Genomic DNA, 27,446 nt, shown 5'->3' on the forward strand with positions numbered 1-27,446 from the left:
AGTAATTTGCTCTGAAGAAAAGTGTCAGATAAATGAAAAAAGCAAAGGTGACATCATACTGTCCCTCAAGGGGTGAGCAGCACGTCCCGAGCAGAAAAAGGGGGCATGAAGGTTCTGGACACAGAAAAGGGACACAGTGCCTGCTAAAAATCCAGTAAGGAATAAGGCAAGGGGACTGATTGTTTGCATAACCAGCAAGCTCTCCCTCATCTTCCATGGACCAGACCAACAACTGAGTCCTCCGTCCCCCCCATCCCTCTGTCCTCTATCCCCACTATCCCATAAATGGGCTCTACAGTAATGCCAGCCAAAGGCTGAAACCCACCCTGCGGACTCACTCGAGAGATCAGAACCCCACTTACAGAAACAAGCCGGGAGCTTTTAAACCCAAATCTGTGTGTGTGTGTGTGTGTGTGTGTGTGTGTGTGTGTGTGTGTGTGTGTGTGTGTGTGTGTGTGTGTGTGATGGGGCATGCGGGGCAGCAGAAAAGAGGAGAAGGAGGAGAAAGAGAAGAAAAGGCTGCCCCCAGTTTCTGCAGATCCATTTACAACAAGACAAAAAGCAGCAGAGATGAAAGAGGGCAAGTGGGACGGGGAAGCGGAAGGGGGCCCCGGGGGACGCGACAGGAGGTGCTTCTTTTACGCAGACAGTGATCCGAAAGGAAACACAAAAGGAGCGTGCTACAGCTTCTCGTCTTCCTGGGGGCCACACCGACCAGCTGCAGGACCTTTGGGGACATCTGAGTAAAAGCAAAGCTTGGACCACGTTCCAACACACTGTCCAAGAGCAGGGAACTCATTTGAAGTGGTCAATCTCAATGAAACACCAGTGCCCGGCGCCCGTCCTAATGACACAGCGCGGGGAAGCTTCCGGAATCGGTGTGACAAAAGAGCCTGACAGCCCCTGTCAGCTCCGGAACACCCAAGGACAAGGTTCACTAATGAGCAGGGTGATGAGGCGAGGCCTCCTGAAAACAATGATCGTGAAATGGAAAAATGGGGTGGCAGCACTACGGGATGAAGATGCAAGCGTGGGGGTGTCCACTGACACCAAACATTTCAGGAACATACATTGCACCCACTTGCAATCAATACAAGCTTCAGTCCAAATTTGTGACGCGTGAAGTGTGGATCGATAAGTCGGCTTTGTGGGCGAAGCAGGACTCTCAGTTCAGGAGGCACAACAGAGTCACCAGAGCTGGGTTCACGCTCGTCTGCTGGAGCCACTCTGAAGCAAATCTACGGCAGGGGTATCGGACCTGGGAAACAAGCCCCCAAGTTCGGCCAGCGTCGCTAAGACAGAGCACGGCAGCTGGATTTTCAAGAGCCTAGTGATCCCGTTTGGGTTCAAAGGTGCCCCGCTTGAGCACAGAACTGCGCCTGCGAGCCCAGATTCTTCTTCCTGTCCAGCGGGGGACTTCTGAACAAGTCACACAAATTAAACAAGTTCTGTTGCATTGGTTAGTGCAGACAAATAGAGTCAAATTATGTCCTTCAGGCATTTTATTTCTTTCTCACAAATTCCTGTGTGCTATTTTATGGCGATCTGTTATGATGGCAAGCAGCTGACATGGTAAAAGGGTGTAACTGGGGAAGAACTGACAATTAATGCAATGAAGCTCGACGCAGAACGCTCAGAGCAGTCTGGATGCAAGCATCTCCAGCAAGATCACAGCAAGGAGCACCGTTTAGCACCACAAGTGGCATTTTTCAGGGATTCATCAGTTAGATGTGAAAGCTGCTGCCACACTCATGATGTGGGTCTTAAAAAATACCCTCAAAACTGATGTGAGGCCTTTGCCATATTACCATGTTTGGAGCGATCATCCTATGTGAGGTCACGGAGGTCCGGAGCGTAGCCTGGAAACACGGAGCCTGGATGGGAAGTGAAAGGGACTCAAGCAGCTCGACTCTGTGAGCATCGGTACTGAGAAGGCAGGATGACGCAGTGGAATTCCAGGCGTACAAATTCACATTTAAACTGAATAATTGCACTTAATACACACAATTAGCATTCGTAATTAGGTCTAGTCAACATCAGTGTTACACGAGCCCTGCACCAAGTGCCAGCTGTCTGAACTCATCTGTCTGTCCATATTAATTGCGTTTGCCAGGAAAATGAGACAGACGAAGAAAGCTGAGATTTGGACACTTGGGGGAGACACATGAGTCTCAACATTCTGGACAAATTGCTATACGCTTAAACTTTAGACAAGGCCGGACTGTGGGTGAGACTGATATTTGGGTGTAAACCACGATTTAAGCCCTGGGCCCTCTGCATCACATCCCACCTGAACACCGGAAGAAGTTGGGCACCTGTTTGCTGCAGTCCCTCCGAGACACAGATCCCAGGAAGGCGGAGTAAGCGCCCGAGGTTCTACACACAGCAGAAGGAGCTGCTGCAATTGAGCGCGACAGTGAGGTTCATGAATTTCAGTTACGGGACACGTCACCTCTGGGTACTACTTTGCACATACAGAACCACAATGCCATCCCCCAAGCCATCCCTACGCAGCGGGACTAACTACGGCAGGTTCTCTCACTGATCAGTGTCCTGCCAGGAGAACCAAGGGACCTGCAGGCCCCCCTCCTTCCTGGTGGAATCAAGAAGTGCCACAAGATGAGATGTTCAAGATTCCAGCAGCACATTGCAAATGCAGGAGAGGCTCTCGAACCTGCAGTTCCAGCAGAAGGGTGGCTTGCAGGCGTCTTCCAGCAAAAGAGGAGAAACGAGCAGGAAGGGGAACACACGCGCGCACGCGTACGTACACACACACACACACACACACACACACACACACACACACACACACACACACGCATATGCAAATTAGGCAGAGCGGATGACTTTTGATGACATTCCTCATCGATGACATTTTCCAAATCTTTTGTGTAGGAACTTCTGTGTCGTGTGTGGTTTCCAGTGTTTGCTGAGCCCAGTTGCACGGCCCACGGTCCAGGGTATGTTGGAGCTGCGCAAGGGATGCAGCAAAATGAAGGGAAATACCTAAAAACTACACAGTAGGAGACACTCTGCCCCTTAGCAGCCAAAGCATGTGGTATGCCTACAAATATATATATATATAAAAAAATTATATAAAAAAAAATAAGTTCAAGTTTTCAAGTTTTAAAAAACTTTTGTACCCAGATCACCCGGTCAAACCTTCCTAAAGTGAGATGATACCTCAGCACTCCAAACACCTAACAGTGCAATTCAGTTACGGACACACTTACTGCCATTTATTTTTAGGTATGTTTAAGCAAAAACTTTTGCAGAACTATTTGATTCACTGATGCCTGCAACTGTAACCTGTGTGTGGGTTCATTATTGTGTGTATGTCCACAGTGTGTATCAGTGTCTGTGTATGTATGTTTGTGTGTGTGTGTGTTTGTGTGTGTGTGTGTTCTCACACTAATTGAGCATCGCTAAGCTTTTATCCCTTTGGGTCAATAAGGTACCAGGGCAGATCTGGTCTGGTTTTGGGGGTAGCTGGAGCGCTCCAGAAACTGTGCACATTATATCAAGCCTTGAATGTTATTTATAAAGTTAAATGAAACTTAGAATAAGGAAAATCGGGGGGGCTTCAAAACACACACACGCAAGCGCGCGCGCGTGCACACGCATGAACACATACACGCATACGCTCATGCACGCAAATGTTCCCTGTTGGCAAACCACGCGATGGAACTTTCAGCACCAATCCAACAGCACTGGCCCTCCTGCAGCAAAGTTGCCCCGCCAGCTGCCCGTACCGTCCCCCTCACGAGCGTGTTGCCGGCACTCATGTCATTCCACTCCACCGCAAGCCAACGCAAACAAGGCCTCGATCCTGGGGAAGCAAAGTGAACATCGCACATCCCTGCACCTCAAGATCTTCTCTCCCGTGTCTTCAGTCTGCCGGGACTCTGCCCTCCCCGGGCCCCTTATCTGTACACGGGGAGGCGGATGTGGGCGTGCTGGTGGTCCAATAGCCGCGGCACGGACACGGTCTCGTACCCTTTGCCCAGCATTTGTTCCTTGATGCAGGGCGGGTGGATGTCGTTGATCAGGTACTCGAGCGACTGCAGGCTGCTGCTAAGGATCGACGTGTTGCACAGGCTTTTGCTGGGAAAGCTGCAGCAGAGGGCGGCGCCGCCGCTGCTGTCTGTGCCCGGGTGTTGGTGGTGGTGGTGGTGGTGGTGGACGTGGGGGTGCAGGTGCGACAGATGGGCGTGGGGGAAGGCTGGGTCACGGTGCCCCGCTCCGGCACTGGCCCCCGCCAGCTCCTGCGGGTTGTAACAGTCGCTGTCGGGCGTCACCAGCACGCTGTTCCAGGGCGCCGCAAAGTACTGGCCCACCGAGAAGTTGCCGTGCATGGCGGCGCAGTTCAACGGAGAGGAGCTGGTGCCTGTAGTCAGCGGGAATGGCCTGGAGGAGCCCGGGGCCCCACCTCCACCTGCCATGGCCCCACCCCCACCTGCGGGAAGGCACGCCTCCGGTGATTTGCTGAGGGCCCCCCCTCCTCCGCTGCCGCCACTGTACATGTGGTGCACGGCTGGCTGCTGCTGCTGCTGCTTGTGCTGCTGCCACAAGAGGTAGTCCATGCCGTCCACGTAGGCGCTGGCCTTGACTGCCTCAGCACCTTGGGTGGGCAGCACAGCTCCGGCATACACCAGGCCAGCCTGGGGCACCAGGCCTGCCGGGAAGGCGGCACTTGAGGAGCCGGAGGAGCCCGCTGCCGGAGGCTGCTTGGACGGGCTGAGGTTGCCTGCTGAAGCCAGGACCACACCCTGGCAGGCCTGCTGCAGGGCTTGCGCCTGACAGTGCTGGTTGATCTGATAGATGATGTTCTGGATAGAGGGCAGGTTTGACTGCGGAGGCAGGGTCAAGCCCCGCCCACCGGCCAGAGGAATCACAGAGGCTGCAACAGTCACATTGGGTGGCACCGACACGATGGAGGCCTCGTGGGCTTTTGGCAGCCCCCCATGGTAGGCCAGCGGACCGTGGCCGTGGGGTAAAGTGCTGGCGCCAGGCGGTGGGTACGGTGCAGCCGCTACTTGGGCCGGCGAGAGCTTAGTCCGCCTGCCTTCCGAGTTCTTGAGCACTCCCTTGCTGGCGGGTGTGGTTGAGGATTTGACGATGGCCAGCAAGCCCTGATAGCCACCCGTGTGGAAGTGTGGGTAAGGGCTGTAGCGCTGGCCTGTTGTGTCGTAGCCGTTGACAGTGCGATTAAGGTGCTTGTGCTGGGGGACCCTCACGTTGGTGGGGAAGATCTTGATGGACAGTGGGCTGTTTGCCGTCTTCTGCGCGTAGGCGTCAAGCTCAGCTGTGCTGGGGTACCTCGCGGCGGCAGCCAGGTCACCTGCAAGGCAAGGCCGGAAAGAGGACTGAGCGAGAGCCGAGCAGCAGCGCCCCCCGAGGGCCGTTACGCCCGAAGAGTGGAAGCGAGGCATGTTTAATTCATGTAAGCTTGTACAGTTTCCTCCATATACAAGACAAATGCAGCACTGAGATGGACCTCGAGCAGCGCAGAATAGCCACAGCAAATCAAAGCTGACACGGGCGTCCATTTAAAACATCCAGCCTTATTTGCCAGCGCGTTCTTGCACCTAAAAATGAAATAGAGAGCTCCGGAAAATGTGGTCCACAGCGGGAAACAGACAGAGTGCGGTAAATAAAAAAACACAACGGAAAAACACTTACACGCATTTCCTTCTCATTCTTCACATCTGTTTTTTTTTTATTATTAAAGTTCAACGTCTTATTAATTTGCAGACAAATACGTCTTTTTAAAAACAGATTCTGCTCCGTCGAGGGAGACACCCCAGGCGCTATTAAATCAGTGCGTTGTGAAATTAATTCGGACTTTTTTCTAGGATGAAACTGGGTTACCCTGGGAAATAACGCGGTGCGGGAATTAAAACTCATTTCATCGCCGCGAGCAAAGAGAGAGTGCGGAGCAGCGTCTCTAGGCCCCCCCCAGTCAGAGTCACAGAAGTGCCACCATTGCCTCCTCAATCAGCTCAGGCCCAGAGACTGACCGTCAAAGCCGAAATCCCATAAACCCCCGGTGTGGGACCGGAGGCGTACAGCTGAGCTACGCAGCTAGCGGATACTCTGGTAAACATGGTAACACTGTGGTGGGTCGTGGTGCATGACTTCAGTAAGTGTAATGAAACCAAATGCTCTCAACCCAGGAGGAGGACAAACGGCCACTCTGTCTATTTCTCCAGGATAAGGCCCCCCTGCCCGCTCTATGTCCTCTGAAGCCACTCCCTTCGCGTCAACTTCCCTCCAGCAGCGCATAATAGCGTGCGAAGCAGGTCTGACTGCGAAATTCAATTCCGCCGCGATAAAACCAGGTCACGGACCCATATCGGCCCCTTATTTAAAGCGCAGGAGCTTAAGCAGTGTGAGCGGCAGTGGGAGTAGGAGGGCAGGAGAGGAGGCTATCTGAGGGACCGACGTGGACTCCGCCAGGGGGGTGGGGGTGGGGGTCTGCGCCGAGATTGGATTTAAACTACATAATTCAGGCAATTTCATGGCTACTTAGCTCAGTGCAACAAAAAAGAGGGGAAAGCGCTCCATTTACAAGCAATAAATCAGGCGCCGCTCGCACCCCTACAAATGACACTCTTACGCAATTTGACATTCAAACAAAAAAGTACAAAAATTAATGGCGGTAACGACGCACTCAGCAAAAGCTGCCGCTGCCTAAAGAAAGAGAGAGAGACGACACAACAACCTATTGGTTTTTTCTTCCCTTTTTTAGAGTCCCTGCCACAATCCATCTATCGCTCCACCCAAGTCGGAGTTTGCGGTCCATTTGCAGGGTCCCACGAAGCAGCAGCTGTGGAAGCAGCTCTGTCTCCACGAAGAGGACGAGCTCCTCGATCTTCAGAGTGTGTGGGGAGCGGGGAGCACTTTTTGTGTGCCACAACTCACAGCTCAAGCGTCTTTCACACACAGATCCCCCCCTAGACTCAGGCAGCGAATCCAGTGACCCCACAAAAATATCTAGAAGCACCTGCTTACAGTCACTGACATACAACTGCAGCAAATGCCTGAAAGTGGCAGCAGGTGGCGCAGTGATTAGTGCTGCTCTCTTGTAAGTAGAGGCCCTGGGTTTGAATCCCAGCCCCCCAAAGCCTCCCATAGCCACCCATAGCACCCTAGTCGAGGGTATTTACCCAAAGACATACACTTCTGATGAGGTGGACAGTGTAAAATTACCAGTGGGGGGTGCGGTGACCCTACGATGGACCGATGGACAGGTCGTTACCATAGAGCGTCAGTATAAAATAACAAACCTTTACTTGATTTCTCCATTTATTAAGTAGAAAAAAGCAGAATGAAAGATGACACGATACACCCAGCACTTGATGTCTGCGTATTTTGTTAAATTTTTAAAATTTTGTTTATTGGTTTTAATATTTTCATGCAATTTATAGTAATATTTCTTTTTAAATTTCATTTTTATTCATTTTTTAATGATGTTTTTGAATCACACACACAGTTGGAGTAGTAAATACATTCTATTAGTTTTTTACATCTACATTTAGAACAGAGGTATAAATTGCAATTAGCTTTAATTTTATTTCATTATATTTTACGTTAGATTTTTTCTTCTTACTTTTTTTCTTACTTGATCTTGGGTGATTCTGAGGAAAACTTGGAATGGGAGTGGAATGAATTGGAAGTTTTCTCAGAAGAAACAATGTTATAATTAATTTTATTCCCTGTATTTTTGATCATCAGTCTGTTATCAGGAATGAATTAGGACCATTAAGGAGGGAGAAATGCTTTGGCATCAGTGCTGTTTGCAAATCCCTAATAATAATAATAATAATAATAATAATAATCTGCTGCCAGTGATCAAGCTCTTGGCAGAAGGAGGCACTTGCCCCACTGGAACCCCTACTGCCCCTAGATGCGCCACAGCAGGCGCTGAACTCCGACACACAAACACGGAAGAACACGTTTCCATTTGCCGGCAAAGCACGGCGACTTCAACGTGTGCAAACAGAATGGCAAATATTTTCCAAGATTCTTTACTCGGGGAAAAACATCTTTGATCGTCGCGCTGTCATCTGAATGAGGAGTGAGGCGGAACTTTGCCGTGCTAAGAGGCCACGCCCCCTTTCCCTGCTCACCCAGCATCACTCCTAATTAGCCAAACAAAAATGAAATTAATTAAAGGCCTGCTAATTCCGCTCCTCTCCACACGGCCTGTTTTATTTTGACAGCGCCGATATTTGCCGTTTGCGGCTCCCCCCGCAGATGCATCCCCACTCAATTGCCCCCGCTTGTTGTTTGTAAACATTTGGAGCTTCAAATGCCAGCCAGGCTTCAAAGGGTTTCACACTTCATAGACCACGGGGATTAGAGGCCTTTCAGTCCCACAAAACCCATCTCAGCCCCACAAAGTCTGCGTGTTATTGGAGCCCAGAGTGGCACCGGCGAGGAGGGCGAGGGGGCGGGGGGGCAAGCGCCGGCCCGTTTGAAGTGCTGCTGCTGCTTAGCATTTATTTCCTTACAAGATCCTATTACGGGAGTCGCCGTTCTGCCTGTCTCCTGCCTCTCCATCTGCCCCTTGGGGACCCCCCCCACCCCGACACACACACACACACACACACACACACACACACACACACACACACTGCTATGCATCTTAGTGACGGGCAGGACAATGACACGTTGTGTGCCTGGAGAACGTAGCAGGTGGTTGTGTGAAGGGCAGGAGGGTTGTGGAAGTGAGTGGATCTTCCTACTTATTGAGCCAGTGGGTCACCGATCGTAGCCATGAGTGAGATGCAGATGGTGCACGGTGAAAAATGTGCTCTGGAAGTCATGCCGTCTGCTACCCCACACAAAGTGTTCAAAGAGCAGAAATAGGATGATATAGGATGATGGGGCTGCTGGGATGGGAGGTCATGCCAAGCGCAAGGTGTTGCCCTCATGGTACACTTTCCCAAAGGCAGACAGAACACACTGCTACCTAATAACTCGTTCGCTCACTGTATCCCTAACACTAACACTCACCCTATCCCTAACACTAACACTCACCCTAACCATAACATTAACACTCACCCTATTCCTAACATTAACACCCACCCTAACACTCACCCTAACCATAACACTAACACTCATCCTATGTGTAACACTAACACTCACCCTATTCCTAACACTCACCCTATCCCTAACACTAAAACTCACCCTAACCCTAACCATAACACTAACACTCACCCTATGCGTAACACCAACATTCACCCTATTCCTAACACTAACACCCACCCTAACACTCACCCTAACCCTAACACTAACACTCACCCTATCCCTAACACTCACCATAACCCTAACACTCACCCTAACCCTAACAGTAACACTCACACTCACCTTATGCTTAACACTAACACTCACCGTAACCCTAACACTAACACTCACACCCACCCTAACCCTAAAACTCACCCTATCCCTAACCATAACACTAACACTCACCCTATCCGTAACACTAACACTCACCCTATCCCTAACCTAACACTCACCCTGACCCTAACACTCACATTAACCCTAACATTACCACTCACCCTAACCCTAACACAAACATTGACCCTAACCCTAACCCTATCCCAAATGCTAACATTAAGACTAACACTCACCCTGACCCAGGGTCACAGGGATCTGGAATGTATCCTAGAAGCGCAAGGCACAAGGCTACACCTTTAAATCCACACAGCTCACTTGAATGTTCAGAAGCCTCATTCCGCAGCAAACCAGAGGCCTCCATGCATGCACTCACCCACACACCCCCACACACTCCCACAAAATCTGTCACATGTATTTGACAGACATCACGTCCCTGTGTCACGCAAAAAGAGGCGGAATGAGAGCACTTTTCAGGCCCCGGCAGCACAGGACACAGGAGTTGAAATGGAGGGAGGCAATTAGCAACCTGACCTTGGTACTTAATCAGCCAGAGCCGGGCAAACAATACGGAGGCGCCGCAGCAGCGCCGTGCTAAATGCCACCCCTCATTAGCACAAGCGCACGGGAGGGAAGAGCCATTTGCGAACAGCAGCTCGCTCGAAGCTGAACAGCAGCGTGTGGGGCAAGCTAGGGCCGACGGGCCCGACCGGGGCCACGCTAGGGCTGCGCTCCCACACCAGAACAAAGAGAGCAGTGCGGAGCTCCCAGCTGCAGTCTCCTTCACGGTGCCCATGGCGTCCTTGGGGGTTGCTCGATTCCGAGCACTCAATTAACACTCGGCTAATTAGCTACTGGCATATGCAGAATTGTGATGAACTCATTTCGGGGTGTGTGTGTGTGTGTGTGTGTGTGTGTGTGTGTGTGTGTGTGTGTGTGTGGTGAAAGAAGAGGGCAAAGTAATAAAGGTAATGAAGAAGGAGAACACTAATTGCAGTGAAAGGAATCCATTTTGTCTGGACTTTATTCCTCAGCTGTCTGATGAGGAAGAAGGGACACACACAGAAAGTGTCACATCCACAAGCACACAGAAGCACAAATATTTATTCACTTCTTTATTCATTTGCTCACTTTTCCTCAAAGTGACAGTGTTGAACTACTAACAGCTATTTGCCCTGTAAACACAGTGAAAGGGAGCTGAACGATGGCGGTCCAACACCCCCATCCATTTTAAGGGCATTTTACTGCAAGCAAACAAATGGCAATGGATGCAGACTGCTTTTGTTCTGCAACAGATATTCCACAAAACAGAAAATGAAGAGTACACAACACATCAATAAACACACACATTGTTTGAACTGCTTGTCCCATACAGGGTCACGGGGAGCCAGAGCCTAACCCGGCAACACAGGGCATAAGGCTGGAGAGGGAGGAGATACACCCAGGACAGGACACCAGTCTGTCGCAAGGCACCCCAAGCGGGACTTGAACCCCAGACCCATGGGAGAGCAGGACCCAGTCCAACCCACTGCGCTACTGTGCTGCTGCCCCCCCACATCAATAAACCCGATCAATAAATCAATAATCTGAGTTAGACGTCTGTATCTTCAAAAGTTCATAGCACAATGAGCCGGTGCATTCCTATTATAGCAACAGAGGAACATAATAACTATATTCCACTCATACAAATTAATTCATTTTGCTGATGCTTTTTTTTCCAAAGCAACTTAAAGGTTCAGCTCCTACTTACACTGATTTACCCACTGGAGGACATTTAGGACAAGTACTTAGTGGTCAAGGGCACGAGAGACGGAGGTGGGATTTCAGACTGGATCCATTGAGTCCAAACATCTCAGCTGTAACACACGCACACGCACACGCACACATATGCACCACAGTGGGGCATTTCTCACTGTCCTTTAAATTTAGATGCTGCAGGGTTCGGCCGCTTTTTTGCGAACTGTCCAGGAGGTGGAAGGAAACAACAATCATTTACTCTATCAAAAGAGAATTTGCACGAGCCAAGGAAAGAGGGCAAAGAGTGAAGTCGAGCTGCAGGAATTCCACAAAAAGGACTAAAAACAGGTGAAAAACACAAGTAAAAGACTAAGCAGAAGCTGTCTGAGCACGTCCTGCTCGTCCTTCATCCTTGAGTATGTGTCGGTGCTCTGGGTCGGGGGGTTCAGCCCTTTCCGCAGCGAAGAGGAACACCAACCTCCCCTCGGACCCTCGAGGAGCTTGTCTCCAGCTCACAGCTGTTCAGATCCATCAGCAATTAATATTTAAAAGAAGCTCATGTGTAGCGGTGCTTGTCGTCGACCAGGTCCATCCTGCAGCCGTTGTCTTGCAGCTCTTAGCGCCATCTCGGTCTCAACCCCGAAGGGTTCACCACGGGCCAGTCTTCAACTTGTGTGGCCGACAAGAGGGAAGGCCTGAACAATACCTGCCTTGTGTTAATGGACGTGTCATCTGGCCTGGGGCCTGATTAGTCAGCAATTATAGGTCGGTCCTCAATTGCCGTGACAACCGCCTGTGTGGGGACAATGGGCCCTGATGGAGCCAGCTGTTTGGGCCCCAGCGATTAACGGCTTAATCGCTGCTGGCCTGCAAGCGCAGCACTTTATTTCACGACTGAGTATGCAAAGCTGGGCTGGGAGGAGACACGCCCCCAGCTGCTCATCTGCACCTGTCCCACAATGTAAGGGGCTTCCTGGACTGGAGGAGCAGACTAAGTAGGAGGACACTGTGGTCAATCGGGTGTTGCCCTGCAGTGACAGTGGGCGGGGCCTCTGAGCAACCGAATGTTGTCCCGCAGTGATAGTGAGCGGGGCCTCTGATCAACCGAATGTTGTGCTGCAGTGACAGTGGGCGGGGCCTCTGAGCAATCTGATTTTGCCCTGATGTGACAGAGGGCGGGGCCTCTGATCATCCGAATGTTGCCCTGCAGTGGCAGTGGGTGGGGCCTCTAAGCAATCGGATGTTGCCCTGCAGTGACAGTGGACATGGCCTCTGAGCAATCGGATGTTGCTCTGCAGTGACAGTGGGCGTGGCCTCTGAGCAATCGGATGTTGCTCTGCAGTGACAGTGGACATGGCCTCTGAGCAATTGGATGTTGCCCTGCAGTGACAGTGGGTGGAGCCTATGAGCAGTAAGATGTTGCTTTGTAAGGAAGGGAGCAGAGCACATGGAACACATGACATCTCCAACATGTCATACCAGCATTCAGGGTCTAATTTAGCTCCCATCTGCCAGAGAAAAGCTATGGGGAACAACATGAGCGCTTAAGTCGTGTGTGCCTCTCCATAGATTTACATGCTTTCATACTTCATTCTCACACCCTGGGTCCTGGGTGGCAGCCGGGAAAAGGAGGTGCACAGGAGAGCTTCGACGGCTTTTATGTCACTGTTAAATAAAAAGCAGTAGAAATGGAGGGAGCAAAATTCTCTTCTCCCATTTATGACGAAGAAGGTGACCAGCGCTGGGTCTGTCTGAACGACAGCTTACCGTCGTCCAGTGGCACATGAGGAGGAGCTGCACATCCCAAATCAATCATGGCTTTAATTGGAGGTGACAGACATTGCAGCAGTAATCCAGCAGTCCTGGAAGCAGCAGTTGTCTCCAGCCATGTCCACAGAGTTGTTTCTGTTGACAGCAGGTACTTCCACCCGTCCAGAACCAATCTGCACCAGGGGCCCAACTACTCAGCAGCAATAACTGCAATAAGTACAAGTTATTATTAGCTGTCGTTGTTTTTATTGTCACATTAAATGCTAATATTCTGTACCCAGGCACAGTTCTGCTGACACCTACTTAAGTTACCGTTATTTATGCTGCTTCCAGCATTTTTGCTACAGTTTTATATCCAGTGCATTCAGTGAAATATACATAAATAGCAGCAGAGCACACTGATCCTGGCCACGCGCATGGCAAAGAGCAGTGAGATATAGCGCCCCCTGCAGGACTGTGTTATAAAGGCCACTGGCTCGGCACCCAAGGCGCCATCTCTCAACGTCACAGTCATCCCCTGCCCTACGAAAGTAAACTGTAAGGCGAATTGTCAGAAATCTAACCTGTAAGTACCATTAGTTTCAAAAGTAAACATTTCTGCGTTCCCTAGCCCCAGAATGGACACCCGTTTGTGCTAAAATATCACCAAATCGAATGGACAAGTGGATATGTTCTGGACCATCCAAATGGAGCCATGACTCCCAAGACTATAACGGTGTGTGTAAATGAAAGTCCTTGTAAAACCGAATTCTCCAAAGTGGAGCAGGTATATCTTGGGCTCTGACTGTGCAGCAGGTCCCTCACTGAGGAACTCTGGAGTATTTTGTATTTAGCAACAGTGCTGCGGCTCTGCTGTCTTATTTGCAGAGGGCTGTAAACGGCCATAAATGCCCAGCCGGGGCATTAAGAAGGTGCCGTCACATGCCAGGCTCAGGGACACACTCCATGGTGCCGCAATCTGCTCGTCCAAAGCACCTCCCTGGCACCTTTCTGCCCGCACAATGGTTATGTACCTCACGCTGACAAGTACATTTACTCCTTTACCAGACACTTTACTCCAAAACGACACACAACTCGTTGAACAAAAGTACATTTCAGAGAAGTACAGGTGCGGAGACAATAGAAAAGTAGAAGTGATGATGAGCCCTTGGGCCACTTAGGATCACAATGGACTCATGAACTTTCAGGTAGGGAACCAGCTCTTGAACCCAGTGCAAAAGCAGGATGAGAAATCAGGCAACACACTAATTTCAAATGGAGTCCAGGCAAAATAAAAGAATTGTCACAAACACGTTTTCTGAACCGCTTGTCCCATACGGGGTCATGGGGAACCGGAGCCTACCCGGCAACACAGGGTGTAAGGCCAGAGGGAGAGGGGACACACCCAGGACGGGATGTCAGTCCGCCGCAAGGCACCCCAAGCGGGACTCGAACCCCAGACCCACTGGAGAACAGGACCCAGTCCAACCCACTGCACCACTGTACCTCCCCTTGTCACAAACACACACACACACACACACACACATTTTCAGAACCGCTTGTCCCATACGGGGTCACGGGGAACCGGAGCCTACCCGGTAACACAGGGCATAAGGCCGGAGGGGGAGAGGACACACCCAGGACGGGATGTCAGTCCGCCGCAAGGCACCCCAAGCGGGACTCGAACCCCAGACCCACTGGAGAACAGGACCCAGTCCAACCCACTGCACCACTGTACCTCCCCTTGTCACAAACAATAAATAATAAATAGCTATCAACTCTTTTTTTCATAGCAAAGGCAAAAGATTGCCAAAAACGTTTAGCATTTGGGATTCAAAAACTTCTGTGTATTATACATGTATGAGAGAAAAAAAAATCAGTGCAAATTATTCACTTTCAAGAAATCACAGCTCAGAAGTCTGCACAGCATCCTTTTGGTCGGACAGACACACGCGCACACACGCGCGCGCGCACACGCGCACACACACACACACACACACACACACACACACAAATAAACACAGTCATGGGCTCAGGGGTTTTTCACTTTCATTTCTGAACACCTGGCTGCCATTTACAATGATCTGTTCGTACCCGCTTTCAGGTGCCTCGCTCACACAGCCAGCTTGATGGAGCATCGCGAAATTCGAGACGGCAACACGTTGAACTTTGTACCTGATTTTGGTTCCGCTGCTAATGACTGTCAAGGGTTAGAGATGACGTGCGTTTCAGGATCGGGTGAGAGCAGTCTGAATGGGTGTAAATGACCGCGTTGATTGCGGGAGTGCAGTTAAGTGTCTGCAATCTCCGCCATGATCCATCACGGTGTGGCTCGGAGGGGCGCGACACAGTGTCAAAAACGGATTTAACCATTAAAATGTAAGAAGTGCGGACAGCCCTTCCAAATGTAATCTCTTATTTCATTAGCGCCAATCTCATCCCTCATTCAATCAGTCCATTTCTTCTCCATGCTGCACGAAAAAAGGTGGAAGACAGATGCAAAATTCATTCCCTCCCCTCTTCTGGAGTCTCCTTCTGTATCAGATGGAGACAGTAATTTCTTTTTATTATGGGGTGGCCGCCTACCAGCTGGATTATTCTGACATCCTGTCTGAATGTCTTGTTTCAGTCCAGACTGGGCTTTGATCACACTGATGGGGTGTTGGTTCCATTTCCGGTGAATCTGAAATGCGTTTTGTGGTCTTCCTCCTGCTGTAGGTTCTCGCTTTGGGCTCCAGTGTGGTGCAATGAGCTCCCTCTGTCCTTTAGAGCTGCTGAATCACTTTCAAAACTCAAGAAGGGTCTCAAAACACATCTCTTTAAGACCCCCTTCTCTCCTGCTCTCCTAACAGCCCCACAAATTTGCATCATCACACCATGTCACCATCACCTTTACATTTCCTATCAGAATCAGATCTATACACAGCTAAAAAACAGCAGAACCAGACAAGCTGTGATTTGCAAGAGGATCTGCAAAATGATTAGTTTTGATTAGTTCACCATACCTACTACAAATACTATAAATTCCACTGAATTACATGATAAAACACTTACAGTCTGAAACCGCTTGTCCCATAAGGCTGGAGGGGGTGGGGACACACCCAGGACGGGACACCAATCCTTTACAAGGCACCCCAAGCAGAACTCAAACCCAGACCCACCAGAGAACAGGACGCGGCCAAACCTGCTGTGCCACCGGGCTCCGCTAGTTGGAAACACACCACACCCAAATGAAAAACAACATGATGAACAGTTTTCAGGTTAGACATTGAAGACTCATTATGTCCCCATGAGTCTCACACGTGGCCCTCTGTAATGATTGTGGCCTTGGACATTGTTGCATTACCCTGTGCACACTCCTCCCGAAAAAATTGTCAAAACCAGGAGGGGGTGTAGCTGACTGAATGGTCCTGATTCAGCCCTTTGTGTCCAGGCTGACCAGAACGGCAGCAGACACCCCTCCCCCCTGCACGCCAGTCGTGGGATCCATAATTCTCTCTGTCATTTCAGATGAGTCTGGACTTTTTGCCCCCACACCCCCATTTGTCTCCCCCACCTTCCGTAACCGCCCAGCCTTCCCCTCAGCCCGCATCCATCTGCCCTCTCTGAGTAAGTGAGTTTCACTGGGGGCGCTCGCTGTGTGAAATCACCTCGGGGCGAACACTTTATTATCTGTAGTCGGAGCGTCACCACAAATACTGCTCTACACACACAAGTGTCACTTTTCATTTGTCTCTCCGCTGCGCCGCTGAGCTCGGCCAGGGCCTTCGTCTCACGGCGGCCGCTGAGGAAAAAACAAACAGCGTGGGAAAACAAGCGGCAGACCGCGGTGCATTCCTGTGCTGACAAGCCTCGCCCCTCACCCTCCCACCAGCCTCGTCACCAGCCCTGCCAACACCAGCCCCGGTGCCTCAATGTTGGCGATTCTGCCACAACACAAGTGTCGTTTGCTGCCACGTGTCTCCCTGCATTTACATTCATTTACCTGGCTGACACTTTCCTCCAAAGCAAGTTACATTGATGTACCCATTCATACATCTGGGTAATTTTTACTGTATCAATTCAGGTACGTTGACCAAGGGAAGTACAGCAGAAAGTAAAAGTAGGATTCAAACCCGTATCCTTTGAGCGCAATGACACTGCATCACCTGCATCACTCATGGGCCCCTGTCAGCTGTTTGGGTTATGGTATACTAGCCAACTCCCCACCCCCCGCCAACAAACCTGGGTGCTAGTGAGACAAACAGGATGCCCTCCATTTAAACCCACACACCGGCTCTGTCGGTCTGTCAACACACTCGAGGTATGAGGTGTGAGATGCAAGCCGACAGGAAAAAAGCACAGATCCAGAAGTGCTGCTCGTGCTTTGCGGTTAATGTGAGACAAAGAGACGTCTGCTCTGCGGAGGCCACGCTCTTGCAGGCGCTGCGTGCGCTTGCTGTGAAGCGTCGCTGGGAGAGACAAGCCGGCGGCCGAGGGGCTGACCCGCAAACGTGCCCTCGGGGCTGGTGGCGCTGGACCGGCCCATTGTGTGCGCTGCACGGTCCACAAAGCAGAGCTTCATCAGCAAATACCACGGCCGGCGCAAACAGGCCATGGGTGCACCAGCCGCGCTGTCATGTGCAATTAGAGCTGCTCCCGCGAGCCTCTAAACTTATTCCCCAAAGTTGCCCCGCCCCTTGCCCCCCCCATGCATCCCCCAAGGGTAATGTAATGGTGATTCCAAAGAGGAACACCAGGCCGCGATGCCTCTCGCTCCTGTGTTTCTTGTCCCCGAACAGAAGGCCACCCACAGCATCTATCAAGTCACTAGTTTACAGTCAAGTCAACTAGTTAGTTAAAAGTGAGTGGCAGAGGGGACTAGAACAGAACGATTCACATCAGTTTCATTTTTACCAGTAAAGAATGACGCACAACACAACGTATGAACTACTCTGCGATTCATTTCTACAATGCTCAATACTGCACAGGTATAAACAAGGTATAAACACCGCACTGTTACTGAAAAGCTGAAAATGGGGCACTGGCCAAAACATTTTGTTAAAGGGATGGCTGGTAGCACAGTGGTTAGAGCTGTTGGAGCTGCCACCTTAAAACCAAATAGTTGTAGGTTCACTCCCCACCACCTGCTGGTAGTACCCCTAAGCAAGGTATTTACCCTGAGTTGCTCCAGTAACATCACCCAGCTGCATAAATGGGTAAATAACTGTCAGGAGCTGAACACTGTCAGACAAATGTAAAGGCATCAATTCATTGTGGCTTGCAAAATTTATAATCTGAACATTTGCAAATGTAGGAACTGGTGCACGCAGAAGCAGCTGCGCTTGTGTCGGTGGCTGGTGGGTGCGAGTAGGCCTGTCATGGCAGAGGAAGTGCTGGTGCGCGCGGCCGCAGGTAAATTGGAGAAGAAAGGCGCCTGCAGGCAGCCTGAGGCAAGCGGGGCCTTCTGTTCCATCATTTAGCAGACAAGTCCTCTGCTGATTCCCAATTAATATTTAATATCACAGAGGCAACGAGGCCTTCCGCACAGATTGGGGAGGGGGGGACTTCTTAGTGAAACCACCAGTTTCAGGGTTTATGTGGAACGAAGGACAGTATTTTAAAGTGGAACCCAGATACTTGTTACTTATATATTCACTTAGCTGACACTTTTTCCAGAGAAGCTTACAGCAATTTACCCATTGATGTTGCTCCAGTAAGTGGGTTGGGCCACGGTCCTGCTCTCCGGTGGGTCTGGGGTTCGAGTCCCGCTTGGGGTGCCTTGCGACGGACTGGCGTCCCGTCCTGGGTGTGTCCCCTCCCCCTCCGGCCTTATGCCCTGTGTTACCGGGTAGGCTCCAGTTCCCCGCGACCCTGTATGGGACAAGCGGTTCTGAAGATGTGTGTGTGTGTGTGTGTGTGTGTGTGTGTGTGTGTGTGTTGCTCCAGTAAAATTACCCAACTGTACAAGTGGGTAAATCAGTGTACGTAGCTTCACATAGCAAGCCGCTTTGGGAAGAGCATCAGCTCAATGAGTAAACGTAAACGTGTTGAAGCAAGTTAGGGTAAGTGCCCTGATCAAGGGTACCACAGCAGGAAATGAGGTTTGAACCTGGATCCTTTGATGTCCACCTGTGTGGCTATAAGGAGGTGGGAAAACCACGTCTGTTCGTGGCACTGATGTGCTCAACGTGTCCTGAAAACTGATGAAAATAGCGGAAGGGTCCTAAGAAAAGCCATAATCCAATCACATGGGCCCTTCCTTGTCAGAAAGCAGCTTTGATGAATAGCGGAAGTCACAGTGCTGAGCCGCCGGAGCCCAGGGGTCATGCCTGAGGCGTGTCCCATGGTTGGTACTGACTGCCACAGACAAGTAAGCCCTGCTAGATGATGTGAAAGGTCTCGCAGCAGCGATGACATTAGAACAGCTGTGCCCATGTGCACTCCTCACCGCTTTCTCTCACATTTTTCGTGTAAAGCCCTCGTACCATCTCGCTCGTTCTCTCCTCCAATCAATAAGCTCCCTCTTCTCTTCTTTAGAAGATATAACTACCAGTAATCACTCTGGAAGCTGTGGCAAGTACAGTATGCAAGAGAGCTGCCGTCATCTGTAAGAATTGCTATGTGAATATCTCATTTGAATAACCATAACTGATTAGATAAGCTCCTACTGAAAGCAGGTAGATGGTTGGCAATGATAACTTTGAATGACTGTCCAGAAGAAGAGGCAAAGGGCACTGTAACAATACTCTGATTAAAAAAGTACATTCCACTAAGCTGACACTTTTTCTGCAATGGGATTTATAACATAACATTCTCTACCCATTTATAAGGCTGGGTAATTATACCAGAGCAACTCAGGGTAAACACCTTGCTCAAAGTGTACTACAGCCAGAGGTGCGGATTGAACCTGTGACTTTGGAAATCAAAGGCAGTACCTCTAACTATGGTGACAAATGCCAAGCGCACACCTTTACCTGCCTTGTCATTTGAAAGGAGTGGTTGGAAGAGTCTGGAGGCCTCTGTGACTCCTTCCTATCTGGACACACACCACTGCTGTTTGGTGTCTTACTGGGCCCCACCCACACAGGGGCCCCAAATGTTAGCGAGACCCCCAGCAGCCATCCTCTCCCTACTTGGCAGAGCAGCGTCACTTCCTGAAGAGCCGTAGGCTGCCCCGGACCCCATGGCTCTAAAACATATTGGGATTCATGGCATAACTAACAGGCACCTGGAGGGCCCACATGGCCACGGGTTGGAAGGAAGGAGCTCAATTTCCCAGCCCACAGACAGCCAAAAAACAGCTACAAGCTGTACCCCCTCCCCTTCCACTCAGCCCATAACAAACACAGCAGGGTGCTGGTCACAGCACTGGGCCACGGCCAGGGAACATGGGAATAGTGGCGATGACGTGACACCTGCCTCCAGGCTGAAGATTCACAGCAGCAGAAGGTCATATGGAAAACAAGGACAGAGGCAATTGCAAGGTTGTTGGCTCAATTCTCAGCTGCTGTCTTGCAGTGCTTTCGAGAAAGGAGCTTAACCAGTTCAATATCCACCTGTCTAAATGGACAAAATCAGTGTTGCTTTCGATACCAGGATTCACTCCGTAATTGAAAAAGTCATTGTCTGTTCACAGTCAGTAACTGATTGCTTCACCTTTAGCTGCAATGACTGCAACTACTAAACACTTCCAGCAGCCGTTGACCAGGGCCTCACATCGATGTGGAGGAGTTTTTGCCCACTTGTCCTCCATGTAGAAGTGCTTTAGCTCAACAACATTTACAGGTTTTCAAGTCCGAACAGGAACAGCTCTTTTCAGCTCTTGCTAAAAAAGTATAATGATAAATTAACATACTAACATTTTTACTTTAAAAAATTTATGTCATGAACTTCTCATTAAAAAGTCTGTGAGGAATGAGGTTGCTTTTCATGAAATATCAATATGGTGATATCTGCATAACAGTTGCTTGACTTTCATGTTAGGATCGATGTTTATCCCCTTCCTCTTATTTCTCTTTAAAATGTGGGTTGACAGACTGGAATTGATGCCACTAAATTAAACTTTACTGTGACAAAGAAGACTGATGCAAAATTGGTTAGTGCAAGAAAATGGATCCTTTGGGTTCCTTGGGGGGAGTACACCATAATCCCATTTTTTTATGAGGAATGATAACAATATAGAGGTAAAAAAATATATATTTTAGAGTGCCATAAGGAGAGTGATGCCATAAATACTGTACATAGAAATAGAACAAGAAGACCTGTGGTAATTTTGAAGATGTGACGAATAAGATGGTTCAACAACAAGATGCTCTTGTTATGACAAAAGATGGTAAGCAACGGTTATGTGAGTGAAAAGTAGGCATGTTAACATTTATTCATTTAGCTGGCGCATTTCTCCAAAGAAACTTACAGTGTTGAGCCACTTACACTAATTTACCCATTCATACAGATTTTACTCCAGCCATTCAGGGTGGGTACCTTGATCAAGGGTACTACAGCAGGAGGGGGGATTCAAACCTTGGCCTTTCAAGTTCACAAGCAGTCACTCAAACCACCTGACTAGCTGTTAAAACTTCAAAACTGAGAAATTTCCATCCATAAAAGACTAACGGACCTGAGCTATTTACACATCGCTTTGCTCACGTATAACGACTATCAGCTTGCGGACCGCTTGACTCGGCGGACCATACTTTGAGAACTGCTCCAGGCCATGCTCAAGGCAAACTGGAGAAAAGAAGCCTGGCCTGGCTGGCCGCTGAACCCGGTGCTGCCCCTGCCACAAGCTCAGGTTGAATGGCATTGTGCAGCTCTCTGGAATTCAAATGAGCAGATTCGAGTGGCGGAACCAGGAGCGGTTCAATCAGTAAAAAGGTCAACCACATGCAGATTGTGATGGCGCACGTGGTTCAGCACCGCTCCCCTCCTTCCTCCTCCGGGGCTCAAAGGCAATCAAGGGAAAGGGTGTTATTTCAGCTGCCACTCGCAACCACATTTAAATATTTCACCGAAAATACTCCCGTTTAGTGTGTGGGGGAGATGCGGCACTGTGACGGCTGGAGGAAAGGTCAGCTGTGTCCGACCTGACGCGCCGCACTTAGGAATCGCCACGAGCAGTTCATTCTCCTCCGTTTCACCACAAGGTACATCCAACCAACCAATTTCAGTAACCGTTTCTCCTGGGCAGGGTTGTGATGATCCTGAGCCTATCCCTGCCACATTGGGCACAAAGCTGAGGGGGGTACACCCTGGGCAAGACACCAGTCCATTGCAGGACCACAAAACACATATTTATCCTAAACCACAAACATATCTTAAAACATGTTTTATTTATTTTAAAAAATTATCACCCAGCAATTTTTGCAAACATCTAATCATTTTTTCAAGATTAGTTGCTATGAAAACATCTTTTGTATAGTGCTTTGAACTCTTGTTGCTAAGATGCATAAAGTTTGAGGGTATTAAAAACTCCTTTTTAAATTATGTCCTTATTTAAATCGCATAACCAGGCTTCACGCCCAAAGCTTTAAAAAGGAAGTGACACCAGAGCAGAGCAGCGTTAAACTGACTCTCTCAGAGTTAGTTTTGTTCCTGCATTTCCGAACAAACGCATTTCGGCTGCTTTCGACGTGAGCATATTAAAGCACATTGAGACCAATGACCTGGGATGAACAACACTGTGAAGGAATGTCAGCCTCGTCCAAAAGAGACAATACTGGATGTAATGATATTTCGCAAGTATTCCGAGTAAATGAATAACTGTACAATGCAATGCACAGACTGGACTGTGCTGGACACCATGTGGGACAAAGCGGCATGAAACTGTCAGCGCAGGTGCATGAACATCAGCTGACCGTGAGGAGACATGACACCGGACACACCTTTTGATCGGAACACCATGAAGGTTCTGGCCCAATCCAGCTGTAGACACAGTAGGGACTTTCTGACAGCTCAGTTCCCTGGACCATGTTCAGTCAACTGGCACGTGGACATGGACACTGTGTACGAGCCAGTGAGAGATAAGGAGCTCACGCAGTGGGATCTCGGCCAGGGCAGATGGGATCAAAAGATCTGGAGTCCCGAAAAGGTCAACGGCAAAGGGTCAAGGTTGGTGGCAAACCTGATAATCTGTACAAACACAATACTCCCACTGCGTCCTTTTTCCCTCTTCCCCATTTTGTTCCATTCCTCCTTTTTCTACACACTGACAATGTTACCTCCACTGGCATTGAAAGATTTACTCCAAAAATGCCAAGCTTGAAATTCAGGGCAAATACGGATGTCTGACCTCATGCAAACAAACAGGGAAAATGTGCTTCAACTCAACAGAAGAGAATTTGACCGGGAGGCCTTAACAGACATGACTGCTGCGTGTTGTTGGAGGTTCTCTCAGCTCTTTCTCCAATGTTTCCATGAAGACAAAGAACACAAGGAAAGGGGGGGCAATAGCGGTGACCCCAATGTCCCCTGACTTTAGGATCCGCCCCGTGAAGCCTTCCAGTTTGCAGCATCAGCTCCTCAGCGGCTTTAGTAACCCCAGCCCCCCCGACCCCCCGACCCCCCCACCCCCATGGCCGCGGGGATGTTGGATGAACGATACGAGCCTCCCATATGGAGCGGTGTTTCTGTGCCAGGACCTGCTGGAGCAGTGGGTTCTGATCCATTCACCCCTCCCCATGATGATGAGAATAACATTTTTCCATATCATGGTGACCCAGAGGGCACGAGGCATCGCTTGGGGGGACGCTGAAATAAACTTAATTTCCTGTGCCCAGAACTCAGGCTCCACTAAACAGACCGGAAGGGGGACATGACACACAGTGAGTTGGATGCCATTGACTATAGTGTAGAATGGAGTCGTTCTGTCAGACCTTGGACTGGGTCTAGTGAGACAGAACTGTGTCGAAGAAGTCAGAGGTTGTGGCCCTTATTCCCTGCATGGCGTTGGAAATCTATGTGGGGTGTTGGGGTCAAAGCTGTTTCATGCCAGTAGGCTGGCACTGTAGGAAGATGGAATGGGTCCAACGAATGGGTGTCCGTCACCATCTCAGCCCCTCAGAGAACCTGCTCATGGCTCTGTCAGAAGCTAATCCCAGGAGAAGGAAGGTTCAACACCGCAGTAAGGCCCCTGTAGTACCATGCTGGGGCACGACCACTTCCTCAGAACACCTTTTCTCAAAGTGACGTTTTATCTTGATGACACTCAAACACTTGAAAACCTTGTCTTTCTGAAAAGGCACTTCCTGCTGCTGAACACCACGCATACGTAGGGTCGATGGCCAGGAACGGATATCCCACGGCCTCAGCAGCTGCACAAACACCGCACTGTCTATCCCTCTCCCCTGAAGTCACTGAGGTGAGAGCGAGGGCAGAGGGAACGGTGTGTTTCACAGCTCGGACTCTGAGACTTTTAACCCCTGGAAAGCATCACAATTACATCCCACATGGTGACAGTAATTAATAAAAAATAACTAAGAAATAAGAAAGAACAGATGCTGTTGCTGCGACTAGAGCTATTTTGTTCTTAATCAAATATTGTATATGATTTTGTGTATATATTTCACCTTCAAATTTCAGTCATAAGTTCAGTACATAGGGTTAGCCACGAGAATTAGTCATGATACAAGAGAAGGTGAAAAGCATTTGAAGCACACACAGACCGAAGCCGCTTGTCCCGAGAAGGACACCAGTCCATCACAAAGCACCCCAAGCGAGACTCAAACCCCAGACCCACCAGAGAGCGGGACCCGGCCAAGGCTGCTGCACCACCATGCCACCTTCCCCCTCTTGTCTATAAAGCAGCAGTTCCCAAACTCAAAGTGAAGACCCAAATATGGGTTGTGGGAGAGTGTCAAAAAATAAATATTAAATAAAGGATACAAGAATAAGTGAATTACTTCACCAGTCTGAAGGATTATTAAAACTAATTAAAGTGGAACAGTTTTGGACAATACAGTATCCATGAACACTGAACAAAAATGCGTTCGAATGTGTTCACGTCCAACTTGCTCATTTCAAGCGGGGCATCGAGGAACCTGCTGTTCAGCAGCGCTCACCTGAATATACTATTATAGACGGTACTACAATTTTAGCAAACGTATGGGGCCACTGAGAAAATCTTTGACTCTGTAATAAAGTCTTATTTTCATCTCATCCAATTAAAAACCCTTTAAGAAATCATTACATATACTGTATTACAAATGAATAAACAGCATATTGAAATGATTAACAGTGGTGGTACAAGAGTTTAGGGTCAAGACGACTATATTCATGGTTGCCACTAAAAAAACACGGATTTGAAGAATAATATTATTTCTGTGTTCTATTATAGAGGGTTATATTCATATTCAACTGGTGCGCTTACACCTCACTCCGTGTAATAAAAGCAGGCTTAGTGTCCTTAAGGAAGAATAGAGAGATCAATGGAGAATAAAGGCAGGAAGGCTCCAGAAGTTTCGGGAGCCTCCTGGCTACAGCTATGCTCCTGGCTTCCCGTCTGTCTTTGTGTGCAACACAACCACGAGTGGCAGAGCCTCCCCTTCCATGGAGGAGACGTCAAGCTTCCTTCTTTACTGGGGAACTTGGGGGGCTGCTCTCACAGAAGTGGGCTCAGGGGTGACACCCCTGCAGATCCCAGTGGGGGAGTGGGCTAAGGTTTGGGTCACAGGGTCGAAGGGGGTTCCTTGTCCTCAGCATTTCTGTCTCCCTGGCCTGGACGCCGTCTTTGGGCGCAACTTAACGACAGATCCGGCTGTGCCACGGCATCGGGCTTTCATGTCTCCCCATCTAGGGCAGCAGCAGACAGACATGTGGGGGCTGGGGGGGAGTGGCACGCAACAAATGTCACCCATAAGGGAGGATTTAATTAAAAATGACAGGGTCTGGCGCTGGATAGTGCAGCCGTATATACAGGGGAATTTGGGCACGCGGAAAGCAGCGCTATGATTTATAATTTAACTAATGCTCTGCATTCTGTTTAATTTGCATCGAGCAAAGAGAGAGAAAAAAAATCAAAAGTCTACCCCCGTGACGCTAATCCAATATGATATTTTTCAGGACAGACGGTCAATGGCTTTTAGAAACATACAGCTCCCTGGCTTGCCTGGGTGCGGCACAGCCTGTGATAATGGGTCCATACACCCCACCTCACTCTCACCCCCATCCCCAGCCCCAGCTCCGACCCGCCTCGTTCACTAAGCTCCTGCGTTCATGAAATTGATTGTCTGGTGAGCTGATCTGAACGTTTCTGAATACTTCCAGCTGACGGCGGCGCCTGTTAAGCCCCTTTTCATTGAGGGTACAAGGGATTTTTAATGGGAGCCGCATCAATGGATTGCACCAGAGCCCCGTATCTGCATGCTGGGCTCTTTTTTCAACAGCCGCCTGGCTCCTCTGCGGCCGCCGCTTGCTTTTGTGCTAAGGGTGGCAGATGCGAAAGCCAGCCTCGTGCTCACTGCCAGGTAGCGCCTCTCGAGCCCATTCCACCCTGTCGCACATTCACACTGGGAGGACCGGGTGCGACCGGGAGCACGGGGAGAGCACAGCTTGTCGGCCAAGTCCGACATCTGCCGCTTCACACTTCGGCAGGTGGAACGAGCCCTCGCCGGGAGCCGAAGTATGTAACTCGTCCTCGGCTGATGTGGAAAGGAAAATGTCAAGTTATTATTATCTAACACAACCATTATGACCCTCCCGCTACCTCTCTGACGGGCTCTAAATCAGCACTTTAACAGGTGTGCTGTGCTGCGTATGTGCCGGAGGGGCCGGGGGAAATAGGAGACGGGACATCTCCATTGATTCTAGCCCTCAGCCCTATTGATGCCCTTCAATAAGGCGGTGCAGGAAGTGGGCTAATCCTGTAGAAGTCAGTGGCAGAGGATCGATTAAGGGAACTGTGGGCAGCCTATCTGTCTGATCCCATGGAGGCCGCACTGCAACCTCATTAGCGAACCCGGCTGAACCCCCTCCTCCCTCCTCCGATTCCCCCTCAACCAAAAGCACCCCTGGTAGCCTGAACAAAAACGACACAGAGAGCAAATAACTTGTCCTTACTTTCCCCATTGAGAGCAGTGGCTGAGGAGGGTGAAGGCTGCGGGGGTGGGGGTAATTGGCCTGAACAGAATGAAGCGAGGGAGAGAAAAAGAGAAAGTGAGAGCACAGACCTCTGGCCAGATTTCTATTGAGTCTTTCACTGCACAGAGGGCAACATGTCAAAGTCTTACGTTCCAGGCGAGAGATGCGATGGCGATGAGGTGAACAAAGCCGCCAGCTCCCTCCCTTATTAGCTTCTCCTGAGTGAAGGTGAAGCGCATGACCCTTCGCTTCTTTATTCAGCGGCTCGTCCTCCAATGCAGCCCGAGCCTTTCATAGATCTCTGAAACATGCCAAGACTCAGCAAGTTTCAAAGACCACCGCTGGGGTCGCTCTAAAAGGGTCTCAAGGACCACATCTGCATTGAGTTATTTTACGGTATGAAGGGGCAACACCAACACATTATGAGGTTCTGTAGTCCGAATCTCGACCATGAATGACAATCTTCTGCCACCCATGTTAGGTTGAAAAACCAGCCACAGAAG

General features: G+C 49.7%; 1 protein-coding gene across 1 annotated transcript in view; it reads right to left on the reverse strand.

Moving 5' to 3' along the window:
* Positions 1-452: 452 nt before the first annotated feature.
* The window catches only part of fam222aa (family with sequence similarity 222 member Aa), a 64,907-nt gene continuing 37,913 nt past the window's right edge, over positions 453-27,446 (reverse strand). The window contains exon 3 of the mRNA XM_018749056.2: positions 453-5,341. Coding sequence (XP_018604572.2) covers positions 3,924-5,341 — 1,418 coding nt within the window. The 3' untranslated portion in view covers positions 453-3,923. The remainder of the gene's footprint in view (positions 5,342-27,446) is intronic.

This window comes from Scleropages formosus, chromosome 19 (assembly GCF_900964775.1).
Source record: "Scleropages formosus chromosome 19, fSclFor1.1, whole genome shotgun sequence".
Classification (NCBI taxonomy): domain Eukaryota; kingdom Metazoa; phylum Chordata; class Actinopteri; order Osteoglossiformes; family Osteoglossidae; genus Scleropages; species Scleropages formosus.